Source organism: Lathyrus oleraceus, chromosome 4 (genome assembly GCF_024323335.1).
Source record: "Lathyrus oleraceus cultivar Zhongwan6 chromosome 4, CAAS_Psat_ZW6_1.0, whole genome shotgun sequence".
Classification (NCBI taxonomy): Eukaryota; Viridiplantae; Streptophyta; class Magnoliopsida; order Fabales; family Fabaceae; genus Lathyrus; species Lathyrus oleraceus.
Window position 1 is genome coordinate 373,681,866 of NC_066582.1, and position 24,247 is coordinate 373,706,112.

General features: G+C 36.9%; 1 protein-coding gene and 1 pseudogene across 1 annotated transcript; both read left to right on the forward strand.

The window, feature by feature from the left end:
* Positions 1-4,054: 4,054 nt before the first annotated feature.
* Positions 4,055-5,099, forward strand: LOC127137562 (U11/U12 small nuclear ribonucleoprotein 31 kDa protein-like; annotated as a pseudogene).
* Positions 4,185-22,259, forward strand: LOC127135562 (U11/U12 small nuclear ribonucleoprotein 31 kDa protein). Its single transcript, XM_051062228.1, has 2 exons — positions 4,185-4,255; positions 21,397-22,259. The coding sequence occupies exon 2, from the start codon at positions 21,411-21,413 to the stop codon at positions 22,242-22,244; it is 834 nt and encodes a 277-aa protein (XP_050918185.1). The 5' UTR covers positions 4,185-4,255; positions 21,397-21,410; the 3' UTR covers positions 22,245-22,259.
* The last annotated feature ends 1,988 nt before the right edge of the window (positions 22,260-24,247 follow it).

Consider the following 24,247-nt stretch of genomic DNA (forward strand, 5'->3'; position numbering starts at 1 on the left):
TTAGGTTTCCTTTGAGGTTCCGATTCGCTCTGTTTCTGTATGTCCGTCGAGGATTTGGAGGTTTGAGAGGGATTGTGGTCGTTTGTCACGTTGGAAGTTTTGAAGTTCATGTTCGAGTCTGGGTTTGTTTGAGGATGAACACCGAAGGTGTTCATCGGTTTCCTTTCAAAAATTTTTTCTCTCTCTGCAGTTTTGGATTGGGACCATGCACACGATTTAATAGGGAGAGGATATTTTCCGAAAGAATAGAAGAAGAAGAGTCGTTTTAAGAGAGAGAGACACAAAATTATTTTGATTTATTTCTTTGCTTTAAGGGTGATTGTTTTTCTTTTAAATATTATTAAGAAGTAAATTAATGTTATGATGATAGATACTTGGGTGCTGTCAGATTAGTGTCCCAAAATCTTTATGATGTTATCAATGAACAATGATGCGCGTGGCGGTAGGTAAACCGAGGCCAACTTTTCTCTTCTCTGGCGGTACCACTTGGCTGAGTAGGAGAGGATTTTGGGCCTTGTGGCCCATCCCGAAAATAACATACTTTAAGTCCCTTGGGCCTTCTTTGATCCAATGTTTAGGGCCTAACTTTATTTATTTCCCAAACATTCCAATTTGGTCTACTTGGTTTATGAGCTATTCTTGATTGTTTTAATTAAAATTAAGATAACACTAATATTAGAAATATTTATTAGTTCGGTTTGATTACTATTTTCAACTCTTCTTTTTATCTTGGTATAATATTATAATTAGTTAAATGGTGGATTAATGGTTAACGTCAACAAATAATTTACTTTATTTTCGAATAAATAAGTTTGACGTTGGTCCAATACCAAATAGTCTTTCCCAAAGTATATTAATTCTAAATAAATTCAAATTCACCGTATTTAAGTAGTATTCTCTATTAAAATATTATTTAATTTTGAATGAAAAGGAGAATAGTAGACCCTCCCGCTTCACTATCTCGCGACTATTCTGAACAATTGGCGTACGCCATATTGCTCGGATTTTCGTCATCATTTAAACCCTAAAACCTCCATAAAATTAAAATCACTCCACCAATTAATTATAAATTCTAAAAGTTTTTTTTAATATTAATCTTTGAATGAAAAGGAGAATAGTGAGCATCCGCTTCATTATCTCTCGATTATTCGAATATATTGGTGGTACGCCATATTGCTCGGATTTCGTCATTCAATTAAAAACCCTAATAATCATACAATTTCAAATCAATTTTTCAAATCAAACATAGGTTCTAAATTCAAATTATTTCTAAACTTCAACATCATATTCAAATCATTTTCCAAATCAAACTACAAATTCTAAAACATTTAATTCTAAATTTATGATAATAAAGAGGATAGGAGGCGTACGCCTCACTATCTTTCGATTATTCGAATAATTGGCGTACGCCACATTGCTCGAGTTTTTGTCATCAAACTTAAAACACAATCGAATAAACTCAAATCACCTCTTATATCAAACCCAATTTTACAAAATAACTAACATACAACTTCATAGAGAATGGGAGGTACGCCTCACCACTCCTTGATTATTTGAATAATTGGCGTACGCCACCTTGCTCAAATCATCGACAAATCCAAACCTACCAACCCAAAATTCAAGCTATCTTCATAAATCGAATACAATATCTAAAATATCTTTTTACAATTTAAACCTCGGGTGATAAAAGATGGGATGGGAGGCGTACGCCTCACCGTCTCTCGATTTTGGAATTGCGTACGCCATATTGCACAAATTATCGACTTCCGACTAAAACACGTTAAATAAACTTGGATAAGGGAATAGGTGGCGTACGCCTCGTTATTCTTTGAATAAGCAAGTAGGAGGCGTACGCCTCACTACCGCTGTGATATCAACATCCACAAACAAACTTTCAAAACAATTCGAACGAAAAAGGGAATAGAAGGCGCACGCCTTATTTCCTCGAAAGAATGAACGATTGGTGTACACCATATTGCTCAATCTTTCGTCGTCGTTCCTCAAATCATCAACAAATCAAACCTAACTTCTCGCCCTCGAGCGATCGAAACCAATCAAATCCAACACGTCAATTCAACTCGTCACCCCCGCGTGACCAAAACCCTTTCAAAAAGAACACTGTCAATCCTTTCTAATGCGCACAACAAACCAGTGCTAGAGCCTCCCACCGAGAGTAGACAAGCCAGTGTTAGCCGTTAGAACGCCGACCTACACAGTCGTTCATCAAAACAAAACACAACCAATATTCGTAGTAGCCCGAACTACGAATGCTCTGATTTCTTATTGCACCATAAGGATACGTAGGCAGAGATTGGAGATTGTATCTTCGCGAGCACACTAATAAAAAACCTCCCATTTCCCCCATCCTGAGGTTCTCACACATCTATCATCAATTCTAATTACTCGAAGCAAGCAGATAAACAGTCAATTAACAGTCAAATAGCAAAATCAGACTAAAAGGTTCCCGTTGAGTACAACGGACGTGAGGGGTGCTAATACCTTCCCCTTGCGTAATCGACTCCCGAACCCGAATATGGTTGCGACGACCATATTCTTATTTCTAAAGGTTTTCTCGATATTTTCCTATTCCTCATGGAATAAATAAGTTCGGTGGCGACTCTGTTTCGAACAACATTTTTTTTCCGCGTCCTATCGCGAGGGATCGCATTATCATCTTTTTTTGAGGTGTGCGACAATTATGCGACTCTATATGACTAATGCAAATACAAGCTATTCAAAATCCTTTGATTCTTAGAAAAGTAAATTGGTGTCCCCACAACGACAATAAAGTGGGATGATTTTTGAAATGAGTCATCTTATATCAAATGTATATGACTGAGTTTTAGTTTAGTTTACAAGACATAGTTTTTCGTAAATCGTTTTCCCTCTGCTAAGTTGCCCTCCAAATAATTTAAATGGCGGGTTGTCTTGATTAGACAGATTGCTACTAAGATGCATGTTTATACAAGCTTATTTGAAACGAGGGTGTCCTCTACCACCAACATTCGTAGAATGGAGAGAACGTCTTAAGGAAGAACATCTGAGTGAGAACTTTGCTTTTTTGGATAGGATGCATGAGTTCTAGAAATTAAATGATGTTGAAAAATAATACAATAGAAAAAAGTCTAATGCGAAAGTTCAATAAATTTAAAAAGATGTCATCGATTTGATGCATTTTAATCGTATGTACTTCTAATTTTGTTGATTCACTATGTCATTTTTATTCTTATATCTTCATTTTAAGATGTCCAAACATAATCTAAGCGTATAAATAAAGCATTACTTTTGAAAACAAATTAATTGTTGAGTTTCTAGTAAGAGATGAGTCCTCTTCAATTCTGGACAAATTCTACATAAGAGTTTTTAAATGTTGTGAAACTGAAGTTATTAGACTAAGGTTTTGCTTAAATTGATGCAATGAGATGATATGAAGTGATATGAGATGAAATAGAATAAGATTACATTGTTTGAGTTAATTAAAATCAGATCCAGTATAATAAAATTTTATTATTCTATTTTATTTCATTTCATCACTTTTCATTAGCATTGTTTCCCTTAGATATGAGGAATAAAAAATTACATCACTTTACTAGTATTGATCACTTCTACGAGTATTGTTCCTTTAATATGAGCAGAATGCAGAAAAAATTTCATCACTTCCATCAGTATTGTTTCTCTTTTATATGAGCAGAATCAAAAACTTACTTTGTTTTTATCGCTAATTATTCAAATAATAAAGTAATAAAATTTCTATTTCACTCTATTCTATTTTTGCTAAATTTCAATAACTCTATTTATCTTAAGATATTAAAATATAATCTAAAATAATATAATAAAATTGTATATCTAACGAACTAGAATTTTTGTCTTAAAAAATCTAGCATCATACTAACAAAAAATTATTAAAATTTATATATGCAGATGGGTGGCTGACCAATTAAACAAAAAAATATTAAAACATAAATTTTTAGTTTTATGCTATCTTTACAAGTACTCTGGCGCGTGAGCAAGTTGTCCATTTACATATGGATAGTACTGCTTATAAAAAATAAGAATGGATAAAACCATATATAAAACCAATCCAAAATATCCGGATCCATGTCCAGATCCGCTTGGAGTTTCGCTTCACTTCTCTAGGGTTTCTCAAACGCATTATAGAATCTCTCCACTCTCAGATTTCTCTATAGATTAAAGAAGCATCGGAGAACTAATTCCGTCGCCGGAAACCGAACGCCGTTGCCGGAAACAAAAAAACCTGAACCGAAAAAAATGTCAAGCAAGAAGAAACACAAACGAAACACAGCGACAGCGATGAAGACGACGACGTTTTCTACTACCGCTACTGCGCTTCGTCCTCAACCCCAACACCACCACCGGCACCACATCCAGTAATCAACCCCAATCAAAACCGAACAACAAAGGATCATCAATAGGAGGAACAGGTGAACCCTTAGCACCATCAAAATCGACGCTATACGTTTCTAATCTAGATTACTCCCTAACAAACTCCGATCTCCATACGCTCTTCTCTACTTTCGGCCGCATCGCGCGTGTAACCGTTCTCAAAGACCGTCACACGCGCCTAAGCCGCGGTGTCGCGTTTGTCCAATTCGTTTCTCGTAATGACGCCCAACGCGCCGTGGCGGAGATGAATAAGAAGATTCTCAATGGAAGGACTCTAACTGCTTCTATTGCTGCTGATAATGGACGTGCTCCGGAGTTTATTCGGAAGCGCGTGTACAATACTGAGACTGCTTTGTGTTATGAGTGTGGGGGCATGGTCATTTGTCGTATGAGTGTCCTAAGAATCAGTTGGGGCCGAGGCCGCGGCCTCAGCCTAAGAAGCCGCGACGGGGATTTAGTGGGCTGAGGGATAGGGATGGGGAGGAGGAAGGTGATGAGGAGGAGGAGGAGGGTGGTCAGATTGCTGCGGAGCAGTTTGACGATAATTGGGCTTCTGTTGTGGATGATGAAGCGGGTGAAAGGTTGCTGGGGAGAAACAAAATGATGATGAGGGTTTGGACAACAACAAGACGAAGAAGAAAGGGAAGAAAGCTGGGTATTTCAGTGATGAGAGTGATCATGATGATGATGATTGATCATGACTATGTAGCATTGACACTTCAGATTGAAGGTGTGTGTTTGGTATTCCGCATTAAAATAACCGTAAAAAACCCTTACTTAAACCACCTACCACTTACCCGCATTATTCAACTAGTCCTGTGTGTCGTGTCTATATATGTGCCAGTGTTTCATAGATCTAAATGGCAATTTTTTGTTTTATCAAGATATGGTGTAATTGATGAAATTGTTTATATGTTGTTGGCTTGGTTGGATGTGTTTATGGTTTTGATCACAAGCACATGTTAGTTATTAGTTATTGTGGTAGTAATTAGTGATAGTGGTGGTGAATTGGTGATGAGCATTTTTGTGTATTCCATATTTTCATAGTTAATGAATGATGACAGACGAGTCTCTTATTTATCGGCTTAATTTAGCATTCGGTTTACCTGTAAAACAGAAAGGAAAAGCTTCGTTCGTTTTTTATTTTGGTTCAGTTAAAACATGTAATGTAATCAAATTGTAACACCCTGGTTTACTTTATGCACATCTTGTTATCATATAAGTAAGGTTTTTAATTACAGTTGTGGTGGTTATGTTATGATATTTGATATGTAGAATATTGTAGTCAGATATAGCTGGATTTGATGTGGTTGTTGAGATCTTGAAAAGCATAGGTTGTAGACTTGTAGTCACAATTACTGTCGCCGTTCTTGTGGAAAGCAGTTTAAAACCATGGGTAACAGTTCTTCTGATTACCTTTACTCTTTGATGTCTACTGAGCATTTTTTATGCAGATTGATGAGTATTTCTCAAGTTTCTCTTAGAATGCTTAAATTGCTTCTCCCAGAGAAAATGTGGTATCCTTTTCATGCATAATCACTTGGCTGAGCTGGAGAATAATACCAATTTGTGCCTCACCCTCGACACTAGGCTTTAAATTATAGGTTTAATTATTCTGTAACTTTTTGAAGAATGGGCTAATCTTGAATGTCATTGTAATGATATGTAGAAAAAGAAATTGGTTATTGTTATGCTATTTTTTTCCTTTCTTGCTTTTTCCTTTCTCTTTTCGGTCGCAGTGTTCCTGATGGGTTGGTGATGCTATTGTATGTGTTCCTGCCTTTCTTTCTGAATTATGGCTTTGAATCGGATTAAGTATAGTTATATTATATGGAGTTTGGGGTCAATTGTTACTGTTGTACTGTTGGTTTTAAGCATTGTTGGTTTTGGATATATCTATAACTCTGAAACCATATTCAGTTGACAGTTATATATAACCGATAGATACCATATTCATGATTGTCTATATACTTTTGTATGCTCATATTTTTTACTAATTGAATCATTGTCTTATGGCACAAGTTAATGAAAATAGTAGAGTTCATATCCTCTATGAATAGGATTAACATGAAGCTTGATTACATAGTACGATAATTGTACTCAGATATAAAGATATTGGGAGTTTTGTGAAATTCAGGATATCGGTTTCTTGAATTTTGTTGAAGTTTGAGCAGATTCAAATAGGATTAATATGGGTGTTCTTGAAGAGGAAGTAGGTAAAAGTTTGGAATTTTTTTTCAAAATAATAATTATTTTTTTTTTTTTTCAAATAACTAATTATTTAAAAAAATTATCAAAATAACAGGTTTGGTAGAGGATGCGTCAGATGAACTGGGGCACCCCCAATGCATAAAGAGGAGGCGTCAATAGCATTGGCGCATGCATTGCGCTCCTCACGAGGAGGCGCCACTAGCATTGGCGCATGCATTGCGCTCCTCATGAGGAGGCGCCAATACTAGTGGCGCCTGCATTGGGCCTCATGAGGAGGCGTCAATGCTAGTGGCGCCTAGGTGCATTTGGTTGTGTGGGCGCTAATTCATCTGGCTGCATGTGATGGTCATGTGGGCGTCAATCCCTCAAGCGCCCACATGTTTTGTCCGTCTCTATAAATACCACGCATTGGATGCAATATTTCTGTTTCAACAATGTCTGCATACATTCAAAAACAAAGTGCTGATGTAATATTTTCTGCCGTTGCGGCTCCGGTACAGATTCGACTTTGGAACACAAATATGTTTGAACGTCTTAATCGGACGTTGTACAGTTGGTTAGAGGGAGAAATTGGAGAGGGTGAACGGATTAGAAGAATACAATGGCTTGTGTCCACGTTCAACCAACACGGAGAATTACGCGAATTGGTGGATATTAAGACAGACCAAGACGCTCGTAGGATGATGCATTACATGTTCAAAATTGTTTTGCTGGTTGTAATTGCATAGTTCTTGTATTTGTTATAATTATATGTGTTACTGTTTATGCAATGGTACTTTCGTGACAGACGTCTAATATGAAATAAATTTAATTTTTCATATATTGCAATAGAGGTACATGTAAATTTATCTGGTTGTGCTCATTCTAACACTAGGACAGTTATTACGATTGTGACCTAGTTGACGGCATGAACTACATAGTCTAACCATTTTGTTCGCCGTATCCATTTCGGTTCGAATTCGGATGCTGTTTGGGCGACCCTTTTTCTTCCTTCGCATAACTTCGTTGTGCCAGACGATGTCCCCTTGATATTCTGGCCAATAATCCTCTTTTGCCACTACGAAAAAACTAATTTTATAAACATTTGAAAGACTGACGATTTTGTAAACTTCAGATAACAAGTATGATGGATCCCTTCGAACCTTTGAGCATGCCGCAAGGACATGGGAGCGGGGGTACGAAAGGCTTGGAACTTTCTGCAGTCGCACTAACCTCTATCTAGTTCGACTCTGTACTGTCCCATCGGCATGCCCTCATTGTGATCCATGGACTCGACAACACTAAACCAACCTTTACTTCGGTCAAAGACCGTAACCACATGTGTGTTTGCTTTGGCAGCTTCATGTCTGATGAATTTCATCGAAGCATCACTGAACAACTGTCCAGATTGCAACACTGAACTCCATTTTAAGCGTCTGGTTTCAAACAACGCCCTTAGCCTGAAATATGTAGCATGCACCAAAGCGATTATTGGTAGGTTACGGATGCCTTTGAAGACAGAGTTCATTGATTCCACAAGATTTGTTGTCATGTGGCCCCAACGTTGACCGTTGTCGTATGCCCTAGTCCACTTCTCCAAAGGAATACCATGGATCCACCGTACCGCATCTTCGTTTGACAATCTTATTTCCTTGCGGTAGTGTTTGAAAGAAGGTTCTGATAATGCGTAACCTGCATTGACAACCTTCTTCCGCAACGTCTTATCTTTGATTTCCCGCATGAAATTCTGAGCAATATGTCTATTACATAACACATGCGTCGAAGGAGGATTTTGCCAGCCGTTGTCAATGTTATTATATGCACTGATGATTGAAGGGTGTCTGTCGGAGATCAAACATAAGTTAGGCTGAGGTGCAACGTGCAATCAGAGATTTCTTAGGAAAAAACTTCATCCCTCAGCAGTCTCCCCTTCAACTAGGGCAAAGACGATTGAAAAAATATTGATGTTCCCATCTTGTGCCACTACCATCAGTAACGTTCCTTTGTATTTTCCGTACAACCATGTACCATCAGTTTGTATAATTGGTTTACAGAAAGAAAAACCTATGATACCTGGTTGATACACCCAGAATAGACGGTGAAATATTTTATTTCCAACAGCACACGTACCATCTGGTGTATAGGCGGACAATTTGTTTCCAGCTTGACAATTGTTCCGGGAGCATATTGTTTTAGAGCCAACAAGTATTTTGGAAGTTGTTTGTAAGACTCCTCCCAATTGCCAAACACTTTTACGATGATCCTGGATTGGTTTTGTCAACATGCATGTGTGATCTGGACCCATGATCAAATCTCCCAAGACTCGAGTCCTCTTCCGGTACGAAGCTGACAACATAAAAAGGCAGTGCTCATTCGGACAATAAACTTTATACCTCGATGCGTCAGTTCTGTCAACTCTGAAATCAGCTGATAGTTGCATGTGGAATTTCTTAATGGCTCTTACACATTCCTCTTTTGTGCGAAATGTGTCTCCTTGTTTCAAAGATCCTTGCATCTGCACGTAAGGATTGTACCATACATCTGCTAAAGGTTCATCTGAACCCAAATTTAACCTTGTCATCTGTTGGGGTGGGCAGTATACATAACTTGTTGGTATTGGCTCCTCTTCCTCTTCAGCGTTCACCATCGAATCAACCATGATCTCAGATTCTTCTTCTTTGTCATCTAGAACATTCACCTCAGCTTGTTCGTCATCAGTCTCACAAAACACTTGTGACTGATCAATGTACAGAGACACCTGTTGTTGATGTGGTAATATATACAACTCTATATCGTTGTAACCAGATTGTTCGTGACTGACAAACATATGCTGAATATCATCATCATCTCGAATCTTCTTCTGATAAAATTTAACCTGGTTTTCTACAAACCAAACCGGATTTTTATAGATGATTTGGCCCACATTACTGCATTGCAATTTCTTTTCTATTCTTTGTTTCAGATGTGAAAAATTGATCGTCGATTTATTGTAAACCGAGTTACCTCTGTGTTTCGAAAACAAAAACCGAACAACTGATGATCAAATATTTCACCTTCGACATGGGCACTGATCATGTAATGTTGTGTGGAAGACATTTTGTTGAAATATTAAATATGTAGATATCTTTAAGGGAATTGAATGCATTGCTAAGTTGTTCATCCACACAACATAAATAATGTTTCATTGCTAACTTGGTCGTTGCATTGATAACTTGGTCATTGTTTGTACAAACTTGACCATGCATGTAGTAGAAAGAATCAACCATGCAGAGAAAAGAGTGACAAGAACACACATGCGCCTGAGCCCTGAGATTCCCACCTAGGCGCCCATTCCCTAGGCGCCATAAAGTAACTGGGGCGCCAAAAGGATGGGTGCCTCTTCACAAAAATTGGTCTTATGCGCCACTAGGAAGGGCGCCCCTTCCCATTGCCCTACACTAAGGCGCCAAGAGGAAGGGAGCCTCTTCCTTGCATGTGAAGAATCACATGTAGGCGCCAAGAGGAATGGCGCATCTTCCCTTACATGTTGATTCTTCACATGCGCCTAGAAGAGATTCCTCACATGCTATCTCTCACATGCTTTCTGAAGTTTGTCATTCCCTTGTCTTCTCTTGCCATTCCATGCAACCAATCACATTCATCTTAGGTTGCAAACCTACTCACTCATTCATCTATAAATAGCCTCTCATATCAACAATATCAAATCATCTTCATCAATACTCAATTATATTCTTCTACCACACTTGTTTCCTCTACCACACTCAAGCTTTGCAAAATCAAATCATGTCTTTGTTGACTATGGGCGATGAACATAGAGGCACGCTCGAGAATATATCGGCATTTGTATGTCATCTCTCTCTTTTTACTTTTTCTATTTTTAGTCTTATACCTTTGTTATCTATGTTTTTCTTACTTCTTATAGAGTTGTGCTTGTTGATTATGTATTTCTTCTTCTAATTGCATTTTCTTACTTTTTTATTATTAGGATCCGAAGCGGTTTAGATGTCGTGTACATGAATATGTACCCCACGATCCTTTAATAGAACCATATATTAGAGGATGTGGATTTGGAAATCTACTCAACATTGTTTCGTACTCGGTGGACTACAAGTTCATTCTAACTTTGTTGGAGAGGTGGAGACCCGAGACCCACACATTTCACCTTCCGATTGGTGAGTGTACCGTCACACTTGAGGACGTGTACATGTTGTTGGGTCTCCGTATAGATGGAAAGGCAGTGAATGATCGAGTTAACCAAGACAACAATATCTGCAATGAATTATTGGGTGCCCATTTGCTAGACGACGAAACTGAGGGAGACACGTCCGGTCAAGCAAGGGGGCAAGGTATAAGTTTAAAATACCTTAAACAATATTATGCCAGTATAGTAATTCCCGACGATTCAACCGAGTATGAGAAAATAATAAAAGCTTGGTGTTATATTATGATTTTATTTGATAATTTTTTGTTTCCAGAAAGTACAGGTAATTTTGTAAATATAATGTATTTACCTTTATTACGCAACATTAATAAGGTAAACACTTATAGTTAGGGTTCAGCTGTATTGGCCCATCTATATAGTGCAATGTATAGAACTACAAAAAAGAATACCTATATTTTTTTCATGTGCGTATTTGCTTCAAGCTTGGGGTTGGTCAAGAATGTCGTCGCTCGCCCCGATAAATGAGCGCCCATTCGTGTTCCCGTTTGCAACCAAGTAAGTCTAACACTTTACCATTCACCATTTAGTTAATTATATTTTATATTATAATTAATAGTAAATAATATTTTTCACTTCTTTTTATCTTAGGTGGTCAGTAAGGGGAATGAACTACAACAGGTGTCTGAAACACGCTATTGTAGTCTATCGAAATCTATTGGACCACATTGGACATGACGATGTAATAATCCTACCCAACTATATTTTAATTTAAAAATACTTCTCAAATTATTTTCCATCTAATCGTTTCGTATTGTTTTACAGTTTGTCTGGAGGCCATATCTGGGTCTGGATCATGATGTGAACCATGACGATGCTGCAGTTTGGACAACGAAGACACCGGTTATCCGATTCACTATGGTGGAAATGCACCAGAGTGACCGGGTCAAACTGCAGTTCTGAATGCTACAACAGATTCCAGAATCTCCCACGTGTTTGGGGAATTGACATCAAAAAAGGGTTGATGCACAATGGGATTATTCTGATTGGAGAGACTTTGCAAAAGACATGTGTCGTCCATAGAGGAATCAAAGACAACACATCTTGAACGAACCAGATATCCATGGTGCAAGACCGACTCAACAAAATATATGGCATGGTTTAGATCGGTAACAACTCAACAATTTGTATCTGAGCCGCGGTATTTGATGGATCCACGCCAACATGCTTCGTCATCGTATGCCCCACAACAATTCACCACCCAACACCAATGTGAACCCACCCAAACCCAACAACCAACCATACAACATCAACCAACCACATACACACAACAACCAAACACCCAACATCGCAACCCGTTCATGCCAACCACCCAACAACCAACCATCCAACGTCGCAATCCATTCATACCTCTCACTCAAACACAAAACCAAGAATCAAACCCCGCAACCACAACTGTCTATAGCCCAGATGATTCATATGGGTCACTTCATCGTAGCCCCCCATCAATAACACCCAACCATTGTTTAACTATAGTCGCCCCAGAAACCATTGCTTTGTTTCCAAAACGACTCAATGACCCAATTTGGGCAACTATATCGTCCCCAATTCACTCAACCACAACGCCCTAACTACGATGACATGGGCACCGAACTCCATTACGGAAGCGCCGTTGGCCAGAGCCCCTCCGGATATTGGGAGCAAATGATGACACATCTATCAAATACCGCTGGAACTTCCGTTGGACCTTCCAACCAACCATCGCTCGATCAGGTCAGCACACAAAGACCCCAAACACCTCAAGAAAATCGTGGAAGACCTAGGAGATAAACTAACGCACCGGGATGTGGAACAGGGGGACGTTATAATCGGACGGGTCATTAGTTTATTGTCAGTCCAATGTAACCAATTATTACATCATCAATGAATTTTTTTTCATTACTATTTCTTTTTTATTAAATAATAAAAATTAAATATTAATAATTAAAAAAAAATAGCAGGGGGTGTATGCGCCAGATGAATTGGCGCATACACCAATCAAACATACATAGGCGCCACTAACATTGGCGCCTCCTCATGAGGCCCAATGTAGGCGCCACTAGCATTGGCGCCTCCTCACGAGGAGTCTAATGCATGCGTCAATGCTATTGGCGCCTCCTCTTCATGCATTGGGGGTACGTCAATTCATCTGCCGCATCCTCTATCAAACCTGATTATTTTGGTAATATTTTTGAATAATTGGTTATTTTGGAATTATTTTTGAAAATAATGGTTATTTTGAAAAAAAATTCTAAAAGTTTGTTTTAATATATTTGTAATATTTTAATACAAATAAAATAAAAAATAAAATTAATTATAAAAACAATGATATATTTTATTAGTTCATAAATGTCTATTGATTGCTTACTCATTCCATCCTAAAATAAGAATAGTTTAAGGTTTTTATAAATTGTCATAAATGTATAGGAGAATAATGACTTGAAAGAAGTTTTAATTATTTAATGGCATTCTGAAAGAAATTGATATTGAAAAAGTAAAATGATGTTTATTTTGAGATAAATTTTGTTTGGTAAAATAATTTTGAAATGAAGTACCTCTCTAATGAAAGTAAAGTTTTGAAAACTAAAAATAATGCAGCGTTGTTCAATAGCGAACCAAAATATTAGTTTTAAAAATTGGAGAGTAAAAAAATATAATTTTAGCAAAATAGAAGATAAATAAATAAATTTAAGTCAGTAATTTTAAAAGTATTTGTTTTTTAAATTATGAATTTATATTGTGAAAAGTAATCTAATAATTTTAGATGTAATTGATGGTAATAAATTCAGAATTTGAAATTTAAATTCTTTGAAATATAAAATATAATATATATTTTTGGTGACGATTAGGGCTTTCATTGATAGAATTTTTTTTGGTGACAACTCAGAATTTGAAATGTATATTCTTTTAAATTCAGAATGTAAGTAAATAGTTTTTTTTTGGGACGTTTCAGAATTTGAAACTTAAACTATTTAACTCATATAATAAAAATAATAATTTTTTAAGTTTGTTTAATCAAATATATATTTATTTATTAGTAAAATGGGAGGATCAAAGGTCTAAAATGAGGAGACATTAGGCAGCATGTCTCATAGACATTTGAACCGTTACTAAAAAAATTATCATCGAATCAGATACAACCATCAAAACTGGACAAATCTAGTTTGGTTAAAAAATCAGCACACTTAATAGTTTTTCTAAAAATGTGAATGAATGCACTTCTTTAAAATGCTGAAGGAGAAGAAGAATATGCCTAGCCAAAGTCGAACCTTGTTTAGACTTCAAAGGCGACCCTTGGAGAGCATCTGCTACTGTCTTTTTGCCATCTTGAACAATAAGGTTCTTGAAATCTCTCTTCCAAGCAAGCTCCAAACCCATAAGGACACCCCAGAATTCTGTAGCAAGACTATTGCAATCACCAATAGTCTTATGAAAGCCACAAAGTTATCTTTCTTGACTGTCACGAAAAACACCCCCACACTTAGTAAGCAATCTGCTAGTGGTAGCCCCGTCAGAATTAAAACAAACCCCGAAGGTGTGAAAAACATAAGAAAGGGGGTTTGAATTGAGTTTTATAAAACAAAAGTTTTTTACCAACTCAAGAACACCACTTAAAAGTTAATAACAAAGAGATAAAAACACAAGTATTTTATTATCGTTCGCTTGAAACTCAAAGCTACTATAGTCCACCCTCCAAAGTGATTTCACCTTATACACACAGATTTAATCCACTATAATCAACTGATTAGAATAATCACAAAGAAGCTTTTGTTTATTAAGTGGATCACTGGATTAAGATGCATATTATTGTTATTCATTCATTGAGCATGGTACATGTCATTGTAGTCAATGACATCATCTACTCCATGCATAGGTTGCCTCGAAGGCTCACGTCTCATTAATTCAAGATTATAAAAAGCATCATTTGGTTCATAAGTACAAATTGATTCATATCAACAAGTCCTTTTGGCCGACCTACAAGATTGGTGCATTATTATGGTCCATCACGTCTCATGGCGAGCATTCTTATTAAATGAGCATTTTTTTCTACTCATCTCGGGCCACGTCTAAAGAGCTATTTAACGGATGGCCTAGGATTTGCATTTCCTGGTCCTGACTTGAGAAAATTTCCTGAGGATTTAGATTCAATGTCTTTTAATTCCTATAAGAAAGAAAATGAAACAGTTTTCTATGGACTTCATAATAATGTTACTTTTGATCAAAAAATACAAATTTAGATGTACAAAACCATTCTTTTTCCATATGGGCACGATCCTTCTGAGAATAAATTTTGTAAGGGGCATAGTTTACAGTTATATTGGTAGACCTCATGATTTACACACAGCCATGGCCTATGATCTAAAGACTTGAGGACATTACAATAAAAAAGTATATAAGCTTAAAACATCATGACAGTTGACCACGACAACTCCGTGCACTCTCTTCACCAAAAAACTTCCAGAAGCAGTAAACTTGGTATCATGAGTGAAACCTGCAGGATTCAAAGAAACAATGAGTAAGGATTTTCCCAAAGAGATTATGATCAAACGGCAAAACAGCAAAAACAAGCCGTCACACCCAAAAAACAAAAAACGGCTACAGACGCAAGTTCAGAGTATTCCTCCCACAGCAGGCCATGTTGCTGACCTTGGCAACATGATTGTCCTTCAATGGCAGGATGGTTAACAACTCCAAGACAGATGATTTAGTTCCAGAATGTTGATGTTAATAACTGGATAGTGATTTGGTCGGTAGCAGAGATGTTAAACAATCGAGAAAACTAACATGCTAAACACAGTTGAGAGTATCTCTTAGCCTACACTTGGAAATGAGGATACATTTAAAGATTCACCTTTTTGGGACATAAGGTTTAGCTATAGCGGCAGGACCATTGCATTATGAATCATCAATTAAAGACGGGATTGGTTTAAACGCCATAATGCTCCAAACCAAAACAGTGCCAGGGTATGCTTCAAAAAAAAACCTGTTACAATAGAACCTATTATCAGAGAACCATGACAGATGCTGAACCATGACAAGAAGAAACCTGTTACCAAACCATCTAACCTTGATCAAATATACGATCTAAAAACTGCACAAACCACTACTGCATCACCAAGCATAGCAACCCACAAATCAGCTCACGCACAAGCAAAGTATCCAAAACAAAAATAATCATTACCATAGCAAAATTTCATTCAAACTTCTAACACAATAGCTAACAACATCACATTCCAAGTTAACAGGTTTTCAGCATATGACTAACCTCATGGTAATAGAATCACAGGAGCAATCATGACTACCACCATGTAAAACACAGCAGACTAGCAATCCAAGCTCAGCCATCAACAAGGTTAACATCCATACAAGTATCATCAAGCATCCTGAATATCATTCAGATCACCTACCAAATACCAAACCAAGTATCAAACATGGCATCAATTTAATGGTCATAAGACTTGTAAGCACACAATTGTTATGATAAACCAAAGGCAAAGATTCACAGGATTCGAAAATACTTGAGCAGCAATTCATACCTAAATGTATTAAGTCCTCACATCAGCAAAAACGGAAGAAGTGTTGTGAATCGAAGTTGAGAAGTCATCAATTAAGGTTAAAATATATGCCAGTAAATACCAATTTCCTTACCTCAATTGTTGAAGGTTTCACCGCAGTAAAAACTAGATGGGAGATTCAGTGAAGACGGCCACGCATTTGGAGATTTTTTGGGACCACAATCAAATCCGTTTCCTACCACATTTACATTGGTCCCCACCAAAATCTAAAGAAAGATTTGATGCTAACGGAATGATTCCTTTTTGCACCATCTGCCAAGGATCCACACACGATTTTGGGGAGCTCATTTCACTCTATAAAAAGGAAAGCTAATCGATTGAAAAAGGAGAGAAGAAAAATACCGTCACTCTGCTGAAATCCCAAACGAACCTTACACCGAAAAGCTCCGCTAAAACTCTGTATTTCAACTCTGATTTTCACACTGAAAATCAGGGTTTGAAGAGCTTGACCCCTTCAATCGCGTGCAAAAGGAAATGACAATCAATTAGAGGAGAAAGTCAGAATCAGACAGAAAACAAGGAGTGGATACAGAAGGATAGAAAGAAAAGGAAGAAACTTGAAACAACAAGCAAAAGAAGAGGGACAACGTCATACATACTCACCGAAGGTAATCATGGCCGTCAGGTCTTCGTCGGGGCTACGATGCTCCGGCGGAATCTTTCCCTTTTATTTTGCTTTAAAGTGCTTTGACCTTGTATTTTGACTCGTTAATTTCTGCTGTTGATTGTGATATAGAAAACGGGTTAGAAGCTAAGATTAGGTTTTCCTTTGAGGTTCCGATTCGCTACTGTTTTCTAGATCCCGTCGAGGATTTGGAGGTTTGAGGGGATTGTGGTCGTTTGTCACGTTGGAAGTTTTGAACTTCATGTTCGAGTCCTGGTTTGTTTGAGGATGAACACCGAAGGGTGTTCATCGGTTTCCTTTCAAATTTTTTTCTCTCTCTGCAGTTTTGGATTGGGACCATGCACACGATTTAATAGGGAGAGGATATTTTCCAGAAAGAATGAAGAGTCGTTTTAAGAGAGAGAGACAAAATTATTTTGATTTATTTCTTTGCTTTAAGGGGTGATTGTTTCTTCTTTTAAAATATTATTAAGAGTAAATTAATGTTATTGATGATAGATACTTGGGTGCTGTCAGATTATGTTCCCAAAATCTTTATGATGTTATCAATGAACAATGATGCGCGTGGCGGTAGGTAAACCGAGGCCAACCTTTTCTCTTCTCGGCGGTACCACTTGGCTGAGTAGGAGAGGATTTTGGGCCTTGTGGCCCATCCCGAAAATAACACTACTTTAAGTCCCTTGGGCCTTCTTTGATCCAATGTTTAGGGCCTAACTTTTTATTTATTTCCCAAACATTCCAATTTGGTCTACTTGGTTTATGAGCTATTCTTGATTGTTTTAATTAAAATTAAGATAACACTAATATTAGAAATATTTATTAGTTCGGTTTCGATTACTATTTTCAACTCTTCTTTTTATCTTGTTATAATATTATAATTAGTTAAATGGTGGATTAATGGTTAACGTCAACAAATAATTTACTTTATTTTCTAATAAATAAGTTTGACGTTGGTCCAATACCAAATAGTCTTTCCCAAAAGTATATTAATTCTAAATAAATTCAAATTCACCGTATTTAAATAGTATTCTCTTAAAAATTATTTAATTTAATTTTGAATGAAAAGGAGAATAGTAAGCCTCCGCTTCACTATCTCTCGACTATTCGAACAATTGGCGTACGCCATATTGCTCGGATTTTCGTCATTCATTTAAAACCCTAAAACTCCATAAAATTAAAATCACTCCACCAATTAATTATAAATTCTAAAAGTTTTATTTTTAATAATTAATCTTTGAATGAAAAGGAGAATAGTGAGCATCCGCTTCATTATCTCTCGATTATTCGAATAATTGGCGTACGCCATATTGCTCGGATTTTCGTCATTCAATTAAAACCCTAATAATCATACAATTTCAAATCAATTTTTCAAATCAAACATAGGTTCTAAATTCAAATTATTTCTAAACTTCAACCATCATATTCAAATCATTTTCCAAATCAACTACAAATTCTAAAACATTTAATTCTAAATTTATGATAATAAAGAGGATAGGAGGCGTACGCCTCACTATCTTTCGATTATTCGAATAATTGGCGTACGCCACATTGCTCGAGTTTTTGTCATCAAACTTAAAACACAATCGAATAAACTCAAATCACCTCTTATATCAAACCCAATTTTACAAAATAAACTATACAACTTCAATAGAGAATGGGAGGCGTACGCCTCACCACTCCTTGATTATTTGAATAATTGGCGTACGCCACCTTGCTCAAATCATCGACAAATCCAAACCTACCAACCCAAAATTCAAGCTATCTTCATAAATCGAATACAATATCTAAACATATCTTTTTACAATTTAAACCTCGGGTGATAAAAGATGGGAGGCGTACGCCTCACCGTCTCTCGATTATTTGGATAATTGGCGTACGCCATATTGCACAAATTATCGACTTCCGACTAAAACACGTTAAATAAACTTGGATAAGGGAATAGGTGGCGTACGCCTCGTTATTCTTTGAATAAGCAAGTAGGAGGCGTACGCCTCACTACCGTGCGTATTCAACATCCACAAACAAACTTTCAAAACAATTCGAACGAAAAGGGAATAGAAGGCGCACGCCTTATTATTCCTCGAAAGAATTGAACGATTGGTGTACACCATATTGCTCAATCTTTCGTCGTTCCTCAAATCATCAACAAATCAAACCTAACTTCTCGCCCTCGAGCGATCGAAACCAATCAAATCCAAACACGTCAATTCAACTCGTCACCCCCGCGTGACCAAAACCCTTTCAAAAAGAACACTGTCAATCCTTTCTAATGCGCACAACAAACCAGTGCTAGAGCCTCCACCGAGAGTAGACAAGCCAGTGTTTAGCCGTTAGAACGCCGACCTACACAGTCGTTCATCAAAACAAAACACAACCAATATTCGTAGTAGCCCGAACTACGAATGCTCTGATTTCCTTATTGCACCATAAGGATACGTAGGCAGGAGATTGCTGTATCTTCGCGAGCACACTAATAAAAAACCTCCCATTTCCCCCATCCTGAGGTCTTCATCCACATCTATCATCAATTCTAATTACTCGAAGCAAGCAGATAAACAGTCAATTAACAGTCAAATAGCAAAATCAGACTAAAAGGTTCCCGTTGAGTACAACGGACGTGAGGGGTGCTAATACCTTCCCCTTGCGTAATCGACTCCCGAACCCGAATATGGTTGCGACGACCATTATTCTTATTTCTAAAGGTTTTCTCGATATTTTCCTATTCCTTCATTGGAATAAATAAAGTTCGGTGGCGACTCTGTTTCGAACAACATTTTTTTTTCCGCGTCCTATCGCGAGGGATCGCATTATCATCTTTTTTTGAGGTGCGACAATTACATGCGACTCTATATGACTAATGCACAAATACAAGCTATTCAAAATCCTTTGATTCTTAGTAAAATTGGTGTCCCCACAACGACAATAAAGTGGATGAATTTTTCTGAAATGAGTCATCTTATATCAAATGTATATGACTGAGTTTTAGTTTAGTTTACAAGACATAGTTTTTCGTAAATCGTTTTCCCTCTGCTAAGTTGCCCTCCAAATAATTTAAATGGCCGGGTTGTCTTGATTAGACAGATTGCTACTAAGATGCATTTTATACAAGCTTATTTGAAACGAGGGTGTCCTCTACCACCAACATTCGTAGAATGGAGAGAACGTCTTAAGGAAGAAACATCTGAGTGAGAACTTTGCTTTTTTGGATAGGATGCATGAGTTCTAGAAATTAAATGATGTTGAAAAATAATACAATAGAAAAAAGTCTAATGCGAAAAGTTCAATAAATTTAAAAAGATGTCATCGATTTTGATGCATTTTAATCGTATGTACTTCTAATTTTGTTGATTCACTATGTTCATTTTTATTCTTATATCTTCATTTTAAGATGTCCAAACATAATCTAAGCGTATAAATAAAGCATTACTTTTGAAAACAAATTAATTGTTGAGTTTCTAGTAAGAGATGAGTCCTCTTCAATTCTGGACAAATTCTACATAAGAGTTTTTAAATGTTGTGAAACTGAAGTTATTAGACTAAGGTTTTGCTTAAATTGATGCAATGAGATGATATGAAGTGATATGAGATGAAATAGAATAAGATTACATTGTTTGAGTTAATTAAAATCAGATCCAGTATAATAAAATTTTATTATTCTATTTTATTTCATTTCATCACTTTTCATTAGCATTGTTTCCCTTAGATATGAGGAATAAAAAATTACATCACTTTCTACTAGTATTGATCACTTTCTACGAGTATTGTTCCCTTTAATATGAGCAGAATGAAAATTTTCATCACTTTCCATCAGTATTGTTTCTCTTTTATATGAGCAGAATCAAAAACTTACTTTGTTTTTATCGCTAATTATTCAAATAATAAAGTAATAAAATTTCTATTTCACTCTATTCTATTTTTGCTAAATTTCAATAACTCTATTTATCTTAAGATATTAAAATATAATCTAAAATAATATAATAAAATTGTATATCTAACGAACTAGAAATTTTTGTCTTAAAAAATCTAGCATCATACTAACAAAAAATTATTAAAATTTATATATGCAGATGGGTGGCTGACCAATTAAATAAAAAAATATTAAAACATAATAATTTTTAGTTTTATGCTATCTTTACAAGTACTCTGGCGGTGAGCAAGTTGTCCATTTACATATGGATAGTACTGCTTATAAAAAAATAAGAATGGATAAAACCATATATAAAACCAATCCAAAATATCCGGATCCATGTCCAGATCCGCTTGGAGTTTCGCTTCACTTCTCTAGGGTTTCTCAAACGCATTATAGAATCTCTCCACTCTCAGATTTCCTCTATAGATTAAAGAAGCATCGGAGAACTAATTCCGTCGCCGGAAACCGAACGCCGTTGCCGGAAACAAAAAACCTGAACCGAAAAAAATGTCAAGCAAGAAGAAACACAAACGAAAACACAGCGACAGCGATGAAGACGACGACGTTTTCTACTACCGCTACTGCGCTTCGTCCTCAACCCCCAACACCACCACCGGCACCACATCCAGTAATCAACCCCAATCAAAACCGAACAACAAAGGATCATCAATAGGAGGAACAGGTGAACCCTTAGCACCATCAAAATCGACGCTATACGTTTCTAATCTAGATTACTCCCTAACAAACTCCGATCTCCATACGCTCTTCTCTACTTTCGGCCGCATCGCGCGTGTAACCGTTCTCAAAGACCGTCACACGCGCCTAAGCCGCGGTGTCGCGTTTGTCCAATTCGTTTCTCGTAATGACGCCCAACGCGCCGTGGCGGAGATGAATAAGAAGATTCTCAATGGAAGGACTCTAACTGCTTCTATTGCTGCTGATAATGGACGTGCTCCGGAGTTTATTCGGAAGCGCGTGTACAATACTGAGACTGCTTTGTGTTATGAGTGTGGGGGGCATGGTCATTTGTCGTATGAGTGTCCTAAGAATCAGTTGGGGCCGAGGCCGCGGCCTCAGCCTAAGAAGCCGCGACGGGGATTTAGTGGGCTGAGGGATAGGGATGGGGAGGAGGAAGGTGATGAGGAGGAGGAGGAGGGTGGTCAGATTGCTGCGGAGCAGTTTGACGATAATTGGGCTTCTGTTGTGGATGATGAAGCGGGTGAAAGGTTGCTGGGGAGAAACAGAAATGATGATGAGGGTTTGGACAACAACAAGACGAAGAAGAAAGGGAAGAAAGCTGGGTATTTCAGTGATGAGAGTGATCATGATGATGATGATTGATCATGACTATGTAGCATTGACACTTCAGATTGAAGGTGTGTGTTTGGTATTCCGCATTACCGCATTATTCAACTAGTCCTGTGTGTCGTGTCTATATATGTGCCAGTGTTTCATAGATCTAAATGGCAATTTTTTGTTTTTATCAAGATATGGTGTAATTGATGAAATTGTTTATATGTTGTTGGCTTGGTTGGATGTGTTTATGGTTTTGATCACAAGCACATGTTAGTTATTAGTTATTGTGGTAGTAATTAGTGATAGTGGTGGTGAATTGGTGATGAGCATTTTTGTGTATTCCATATTTTCATAGTTAATGAATGATGACAGACGAGTCTCTTATTTATCGGCTTAATTTAGCATTCGGTTTACCTGTAAAACAGAAAGGAAAAGCCTGTTCGTTATGTTTTTTATTTTGGTTCAGTTAAAACATGTAATGTAATCAAATTGTAACACCCTGGTTTACTTTATGCACATCTTGTTATCATATAAGTAAGGTTTTTAATTACAGTTGTGGTGGTTATGTTATGATATTTGATATGTAGAATATTGTAGTCAGATATAGCTGGATTTGATGTGGTTGTTGAGATCTTGAAAAGCATAGGTTGTAGACTTGTAGTCACAATTACTGTCGCCGTTCTTGTGGAAAGCAGTTTAAAACCATGGGTAACAGTTCTTCTGATTACCTTTACTCTTTGATGTCTACTGAGCATTTTTATGCAGATTGATGAGTATTTCTCAAGTTTCTCTTAGAATGCTTAAATTGCTTCTCCCAGAGAAAATGTGGTATCCTTTTCATGCATAATCACTTGGCTGAGCTGGAGAATAATACCAATTTGTGCCTCACCCTCGACACTAGGCTTTAAATTATAGGTTTAATTATTCTGTAACTTTTTGAACCATGGGCTAATCTTGAATGTCATTGTAATGATATGTAGAAAAAGAAATTGGTTATTGTTATGCTATTTCCTTTCTTTCTGAATTATGGCTTTGAATCGGATTAAGTATAGTTATATTATATGGAGTTTGGGGTCAATTGTTACTGTTGTACTGTTGGTTTTAAGCATTGTTGGTTTTGGATATATCTATAACTCTGAAACCATATTCAGTTGACAGTTATATATAACCGATAGATACCATATTCATGATTGTCTATATACTTTTGTATGCTCATATTTTTTACTAATTGAATCATTGTCTTATGGCACAAGTTAATGAAAATAGTAGAGTTCATATCCTCTATGAATAGGATTAACATGAAGCTTGATTACATAGTACGATAATTGTACTCAGATATAAAGATATTGGGAGTTTTGTGAAATTCAGGATATCGGTTTCTTGAATTTTGTTGAAGTTTGAGCAGATTCAAATAGGATTAATATGGGTGTTCTTGAAGAGGAAGTAGGTAAAAGTTTGGAATTTTTTTTCAAAATAATAATTATTTTTTTTTTTTTTCAAAATAACTAATTATTTAAAAAAATTATCAAAATAACCAGGTTTGGTAGAGGATGCGTCAGATGAACTGGGGCACCCCCAATGCATAAAGAGGAGGCGTCAATAGCATTGGCGCATGCATTGCGCTCCTCACGAGGAGGCGCCACTAGCATTGGCGCATGCATTGCGCTCCTCATGAGGAGGCGCCAATACTAGTGGCGCCTGCATTGGGCCTCATGAGGAGGCGTCAATGCTAGTGGCGCCTAGGTGCATTTGGTTGTGTGGGCGCTAATTCATCTGGCTGCATGTGATGGTCATGTGGGCGTCAATCCCTCAAGCGCCCACATGTTTTGTCCGTCTCTATAAATACCACGCATTGGATGCAATATTTTTCACTCAAACTCATCTCCTAATACAATTCAACCACCATCAATTTCAATTTTCCCTGTTTCAACAATGTCTGCATACATTCAAAAACAAAGTGCTGATGTAATATTTTCTGCCGTTGCGGCTCCGGTACAGATTCGACTTTGGAACACAAATATGTTTGAACGTCTTAATCGGACGTTGTA